Source organism: Galeopterus variegatus, unplaced genomic scaffold (genome assembly GCF_000696425.1).
Source record: "Galeopterus variegatus unplaced genomic scaffold, G_variegatus-3.0.2 Scaffold2354, whole genome shotgun sequence".
Classification (NCBI taxonomy): domain Eukaryota; kingdom Metazoa; phylum Chordata; class Mammalia; order Dermoptera; family Cynocephalidae; genus Galeopterus; species Galeopterus variegatus.
The window spans coordinates 255,756-263,085 of record NW_007728465.1 but is presented as its reverse complement, the minus strand read 5'-3'; the positions used below and the strand labels follow the sequence as shown (position 1 = coordinate 263,085).

The following is a 7,330-nucleotide window of genomic DNA, read 5'->3' as shown; positions in this document are numbered from 1 at the left end:
AGAAGTTCCAAGGCAGGACTCCTCTGAGGGCCGTTAATGTCTCATCAATGGTGTCAAAGACCCAGTTTCTTTCCCTCTCTTTGCTCTTTCTCTTCTGGTCGGCTTCATCCTCAGGCAGCTTTCCTCACGGTCACAGGACGGCTGCTGCAGCTCCAGGCTTCCCATCCAGATACAACAATATCCAAAAGCAGGAAAAAGGGATATCTACTACCGTGTCTCATTTTAAGAGCCCAAAAAAACTCTTCCCAGAAATCTTCCTGCACCCTCCAGCAGACCTCCCTTTACGTCTCATGTGACCCAGTTTAGGTCAACCCCTGGCAAGGGGAATGGGTCCCCATGATTGGCTTAGATCAGTCAGGATTTACCTCTGAGCCAAGTGAGTGAGATGTAGATATCAGAACAAACTGGGGGCCTCTGCCAGCCTGGAGGAAGGGCTCACCAGCAGTGTGAGCTATACTACAACCTAAATAGAAGCCCTTGCCCTCAAGAGGCTCAAGAAAGAGCAGGTGACTGACCTAAAGGAATGGAATGGATGCTTACCCATCACTTAATGTGTCCCAGGTGCCATTTCACTCCACTGAACAGGCAACAGCCTTCTGAGGCAGGTGTTATTATACTCATTTTTGCAGGTAAGGAAACAGGCTCAGAAAGGTTAGGTAATTGCCCAGTGTCACACAGTAAAAGGCAGAGCTGGGATTTATTGGAGACCACTCAAACAGAGGGTCTCCCCAGCCAGATATGTGAAACCCCATTTAGGCCTTCCCTGGAAGTCAAGGCAAAGGAGGTGGGCCCTGCTGGGAGGGGGCAATGCTAGGCAGGTGCTCCGGTTTGCCTAAGGGCTTCCTCACACCTGTGCCAGCCACAGACACCTGCTCCTGGGCCCCTGCTGGTGAGGAAGCTCTGATCCTCTTGCCAGCCCACTGGGCCCTCATCCATGTGGCCAATAAGTGGCCCACCCTGAGGTTCTAGCAGTGGCTGCTGCTGGCCATACTGGTGGTCTACAGGGAAGATGATTAGCTGGTAGAGCTCTGGAGGTACAAACCAGGGCTTGCCTAGAAATTTCTGTACCATCTCTAAGGATTATATAAGGCTACCACATCCCCCTAATGTATCCCCACTAAAGTCTCACCCCTAAGACACCTGTGATGGAAAAGACTTCCACAGCTCTTATCTTGGTTTTAAGGAAATTCTTATCTGATCATCTGCTGAATGACTGTCCCCAGCAGATAGCAAGCTCCTTGCAGGCCAAAACCTGGGCTGTTTTTGCTTACCAGTGCCCACCTGGCAAGGGCTTCGCACACAGAGTAGCCCAATGTAGATGTGCATAAAGCACCTACTGTGTGCCACAGTGGGGGGTGGGTTATTAAGGAGGAAGGCGGGCTCCTTAAGGGTGAACCCGCTCCTCCCAGAGCTTTGCCCACAGCAGGCATGCAGTTGGTGTTTATGGGTGAGAAGGAAAACAGGGACACGTCCCTGCCCTCAGAGCCCAGGTGAAGGTGTGGAGGCTCAGCTTGGCTGAGGTTGGAGACAGAGGAAACCAACGATGACTCTGAGCCCCTCTTAGGTTGCAACTGGGGCTCCTCTCCTTTCCTCTGCCTGCTCATGTCCCACACACAGGGGAGTGAAAGGAAAACCCAGGAGCTCTAGTCCTGACCAAGAGTAGCCACCCACAGAGAGCCACACAGGTCTGGCTCTACTTCCTCAGACGGGATCGTGCCCCAGCTAGGAACTGGCCTTGGCCTAGAGCCTCAAAGGCCTCAGGCAGGCCAGCCATATCTGGGGGTGGGGCTCAGGGCTCCGAGGCAAAGGCAGGAGAAGGGCAGAGGAAGGAAGGGAAGGAGAGAGAGGCGGTGTAGCCCCCAAGCCCCAGATGCCCCCCTGTGGCAGCGACCTCCTGACAGGCTGCCAACCCCTGACCTCATCCCTCCTGAGGCAGTACAGGTGGCATCTGAGGGGAAAACGGGAACCACAAAACAGAGCAGGGTTGCTGGGGTGGGCTGGAGCTCTAGGTGCCAAGATCTACTCAAGATGGGGGCAGGAAGGACTCAGAAGGGCTGTAAGGTACCCGGACATGGGAGAGGGGTCCTCCCACGAGACCTCAGCCCTTTGTGGGAGGCCACCATGAGCAGGGTCCCGCCGTGGCTGCTGGGGGTTCAGCAGTCTCCAGGAGCTCAGATGGTAGAGTAGGAAATGGGAAATACCAGTGAGCAACTAAGCAGATATCTTTGCTATGCAATATGTGTAATATCATAGCACTGTTACCTGCTATGCCTAAAAATAAAGCTGAAGGAGAGGACCAGAGGGCCGGGTGGGGAGCTGCTATCGGTCCGGGGGTCTCCCTCAGGAGAGATTTTGAAGTGGGTCTGGGGCGGGGATGTCAGACAACATTTGCTTGGATAAATCCTTCTGCAGAAGGCTGCCAGGCGCCTGAGGAGGAGCCGCTTAGCTGCCACCGACGGGCAGGAGAGACCCGAGAGAAGCTTATTCCTCAGCCCCGAAGAGAAGAAAGGAACCCAGCACTTCCGATGCGCATGGGCGGCCTGGCAGCCTGGTGGCACCGATCTCTGGGGCGGAAAGCAGCGTCTGCACCTCGGGACTCATGCGGGGGCTCAGAATGACAGGCGGCCGGCCGGCGGTGTCCCCGTTCTTCCTGTCGCTCCCACCTTTCTAAAGGACTTTCACCCCACATGGCTTTCCAACCTGCCCTGGGGAACTGGAGCCAAGACAGAAGGAATTACTGTGACAGGGAAGAGCCCTCACGTGCCCGCAGGCGGCCCCTGTGATCTTGGGGTCCGGGTGGCCCTGCTGTTCACAGCCTCCCACATTTCGCGGAAGGCTGAGCAGTCAAGCTCCCGTGGAGGTGTCCGCAGAGTTCCCGCCTGGCGGTGCCCGGAGGTGCGAGCCCAGGACCTGGCGTCACCTCGGCCCGCCCGCGTCCTGTCTCTGGGGCCGCCCGCCCTCCCAAGGGAGCCACCTTGCTGGGGAAGACAGGGGAGCCCGAAGCCACACACACTTGATCCCCAGCTAAGCTCTGGGATTGCGAAGTAGATTAAAGGCATTCACTCACGAGGACGCCTACTTAACCAGGATCCTCAAAGATCCGGGCAGCTCACCCACAAAGGCGCCGGCTCCAGGCCGGCCAGAGCCGGGCGGAGCCCCTTTCCCGGGCCACTGACTTCCCGCGGTACTATCAGCACCGCCGCCAGGGGGCGCGCCGGGGCCGGGCACGGGAGAGGCGGGCGGCCCGGCTCTGCAGCAGATACCTGCGCCTACGCCTTGCTCCTTCATGCGTTCGATGGGCTTTGGTTGCTCACCCGCTGTGTTCTTACTCGGTGCAGATCAGGGGCTTCCTGCAATTCCAGGAGGCTGCCTCCATGCCAGCGAATGGAGCTGGGCCACTTAAAGAAATCCTGTCCGATTCCCGTGCCCACCACCCACGCTACGGCCTCCTTGCTCCAGGCTGCTCTTAGTTTCCAGCTCTCCAGTGGCCACTAGGGAGCTTGCTTCAACCGTCCTGAGGTTCCTATAGCTCTTAGAGAAAGTTAAAAGCCACCCCCACACCCCGCTCCAGGTCAAAGGCCTTGGAACCCGTACGGTCCCCCTTCGTCCTGTCCCTGCGTGAGTCCCGTGGTTTTAGGCCCCTGGACCTTCGCACTTGCTGCCTCCCCCGCCTGCAGCGGCTTTCCCCTCTCCCTGCATCCTTCCTAGGCTGGTCCGGCTCCAGGCTCCCGGACAGGCAGCCCCTGGGCACGCTTCGGGAAAAAATGAATTGCACGGTGCCTGGATCGGAGATTTCCTCCTCCCTCCCTGCGACAGACGAGTAGCCCCACGAGGACGGGCGGGAGCTTGGCCGCGGTATCCTTTGTGCACTCGGTGCCTCGGCAGGGTGTCCGTGGAGCGGCCGACTGTGTGCTGCAGGGAAGCGCACATCAAAAGGATCTTCAGGGCAGCTAGAGGGGTGGGGCTGGGATGGGGATAGGGTCCCCCTCCCAAGTCTAATGTCCCCGACATTCACACACACAACACAAAGTGCTTCCCACGTGTCACCCCTTTGCCCCCAGGGCCCTGGCCCTTGCTGCTTTCTTTGCCTTGACATTCAAGAGACCACCCTCCCGTTCAGGGTTCAGGGCGGAGGCCCGCAGTCCACCGCACGGTCGCCTCCACCCCGCCCACCCTAGCTGGCCTTGGAGTGAATTTAACGCTTTCCCCACCAAGTAAACCCGTCTTGGGGTTCGGGGTGCCTATGAGAGACAGGATGTTTCTGCTTGTGACACAAGGCATGGGGGAGCCCTCCCTGCCTGGGCAGGGACCGCTGCTCAACCGGGAGCTCAGGGCGGGTAGGAGGAAAGAAATTAAGCCTGTGTTGAAGGAAGGACACCTGGCGTGGGAGGGAAAGAGCTCAGGAATCCCCTCCTCTGGGGAGCTTTCAAGTGGGGGGAAATCCCCACACACGCCTCCATTCTCCAGGGCGCCGTGCAGAGCCCCTGGCAGGTCCCAGTGCTCACCTCTTTTACTTCCTCAGGTGCATGGGGCCAGTAAGCTCCTGGATCCCACCCTCCCACCCGCTTGTTTCTCGGTTCATGCCCACATCCTGGTCTCCTGGTGCTCCAGGCTGCCTGGAGGAGGCATCCACATACACGGGGTCCTTTAGGGAATGATGCTGTCTTGCCTACACCACCCAGGACTACTGGCTGGGCATATCTCAGCACCGCAGCCATGGGGTACTTTGCCCCTGTCTCCTAGGGCTGGCACCTGTGGAAATTTGAGGCCCAGAAATGACCCCAGGAGGCCACTGGATCTGACCCTCGTCTTCCCACCACACTGCATCCACAGTGGTGTCTTGGTGGCCAGGGAGGGTAGCCCTCCCCAGCTCTCAGACAGACAATGACCGGTCTCTGGGACTCCCCACGCTGTTGTACAGGATTTGAGATCCAACAGGCCACTGTGATCAGAAAACTACCTGGGAGGCAGGGTGTGTAAGAGCCGGGAGGCCTCCACCCACGATGTCTGTGTGCGGAGGGCTCTCCACTCCTACAGCCTCGGTTCTGGGGCTCCTTCATTCACAGACAATGGCAAGCCCATTGCAACCTCCTCTCCAGGTGAATCAGAAACAGGGCACCCCAGCATCAGCTGCCCATGGGGGTCATCTCTAGGGATCTCCATCTCTGCAGCCTCTGCGGGGTCCACTGCTCCTCAGCAGGTTCGAGATTTTTCTTTGCCTTGCTGCTCCTTGGCCCTCTCCTCCTCTCCCCTTCCCCCTTCTTCCCCTTCTTGCTCCGTCATCTCCCCTCCCCCTGGTCTCTGTTTCTGTCTCAGTGTCTCTCTTTGTCTCTGAGTCTCTCCTCCACTCTGTCTCTCCCTTTCCTCCCCTTTCCTCTTCTCTTTCATCTCCACCCCCCCACCCCCCTCCAGTCGAGCACCAGGCTAGGAACGCGGCAGAAGCCGTGACAAGCCCAGGCGGCTCTCCGGACCCTTGGTGCCCCGGGGGCCAGTTCCCCGCGCTCCCGGTGCCGGCAGCAGCCGCGTGAGAAGAGGGCTCACCGACCGGCAGGCGCAGCGGCTTCGAGCTGTGGGCACGGGCCGCCCAGATCAAAGGCCAGGAATGTCTGGCCCCCTGACTTGGGACTTCCTCCAGCCACGGCCCCCACCCCGTGGACAGCCTGCCGTTCCAGGCCTGGGCAGAACTCGGGGTCTGCTCATTCTCTGCCCCTTCCTGCCACAGTTCCCTGAATGGTGGTCCTCGCCCCTCTCATCAGCTCTGCTTCCTCCACCGCAGGCCAGGGCTGCTCCAGAGCCCCAGGGACCTCGGGTGGCCGGGAGGGGGTTGGGAGAAAGACCAGGTGACGGGGGGTGGGGGGGGGTGGGTTCCCCCAAATCTGGCCACAGTCTCAGCACCACTCAGGGCTGAAACTGAATTCCTCGGCTCTGGAGAGGGAGAGGAGAGAAAAGTCTCGCGGGGGGCTTGGAAGGACTTTCTTCCTGTGGGGAGGGGTGGGGTATTTGGATGGATTTGGTGACCCCATCGGGCAAGGGGCTTTATCACCAAACCCCAGTTTGGAGCTCCCTGATAGCAGGAGGCTGCAGGGCCTCAGGCAGGAGAACTGGGAGGTGAGGGGGGTCCTGGAGGGCAGCGAGGTCCTCCGAGGACCCCAGCTGCTCCCGGGCAGGGCTACTATGTGTCACCGGCCCCAAATGGTTTAACCCCAAGATCCAAACGGGGCTGCAGATCTTGCTTCTGATCCGGGCCCGGGCCCGAGGTCAGGCCTGAACCAAGCCCTGGAGGAGGAGAAAGTGACCCGACTCCGTGAGCAGGAAATGCAACTGGCCGCTGGTGTCAGTTGCAGGAAATGCAAAGGCAGCAGGAGGTCCCGATACCGATCTGATCCCTGACAAAGACTCAAATGACACTCGGCTCTGTCCCCCGGCGCCGCCGGCAGCCGGACCTTCGAGCCTCCGAGGACTCTTCCGTGCGCCTCTCGGACACCCGGGAAGCGACCTCCTGCGGCTGGGTCGGGGGGGTGGGGGGTGCCCGGCCGAGCCACACACTCGGGAGGCTGCAGGATGGGGAGCAGTCGCATTCCCCAACCCCCTGATCTTGACCTGCCTGAGCGTGGTTTCTGGAAACCTCCCTATACTTTCTACTCCCGATTCCTCATGGGCCCAAGTCCCAAGGGGTCACTGTTCCCCGACAGAAAAGGAGCCACCCATGAATGCCCAAGCCACCCGGTCACCACGTGAACGCCCAGGCCAAAGCCCCAGCTCCCTCCACCTGGCTGGCAGGGGGTCTCGGCGATCCGGGACCAGCCGAGGGTCCAGCGTGCCGTGTCCCCCACCCCCAGTCCCCTCTGTGTCCGGGGCGCGGGCTTTGCCCAAGTTGGCTGGGCGATGCCCTTGCAGGAGCCCGAGTCGGGGGCCGGGCGGGAGGGGCGCGTGATTGACAGGCCGAACTACAGACTCCTGTCTTACCTTAGGCCGCGGCGCTGATTGGCTGCTCGCTGACATCCTCAGCCCGGCTGCTCCGCGCTGCGCTCGGGAGGGGGGTGGCCGCGGGTGGAGGTGCGCCTCGGACCAGCCCGAAAGTCATTTCCAACCTCAAGTGGACTTGGTTCCAACTATTGGGGGCGTCGCTCCCCCTCTTCATGGTCGCGGGCAAACTTCGTCCTCGGCGCCGCTTCTAATGGAGACCCACCTGCTCGGGCTGCTCTTCGGCCTCCTGCTCGGTGGCACCAGGGTCCTCGCCGGCTACCCAATTTGGTGGTAAGACTCGCCTCTTGTCTGTCCGCGGCCCGATTTCTCTGCCGCGTCCGGGGAGGTGGGGGGGGGAGGGGGG

General features: G+C 60.3%; 1 protein-coding gene across 1 annotated transcript in view; it reads left to right on the top strand.

Moving 5' to 3' along the window:
- Positions 1-7,064: 7,064 nt before the first annotated feature.
- The window catches only part of WNT3 (wingless-type MMTV integration site family, member 3), a 48,071-nt gene continuing 47,805 nt past the window's right edge, over positions 7,065-7,330 (top strand). Inside the window, exon 1 of the mRNA XM_008581427.1 lies at positions 7,065-7,257. Coding sequence (XP_008579649.1) covers positions 7,178-7,257 — 80 coding nt within the window. The 5' untranslated portion in view covers positions 7,065-7,177. The remainder of the gene's footprint in view (positions 7,258-7,330) is intronic.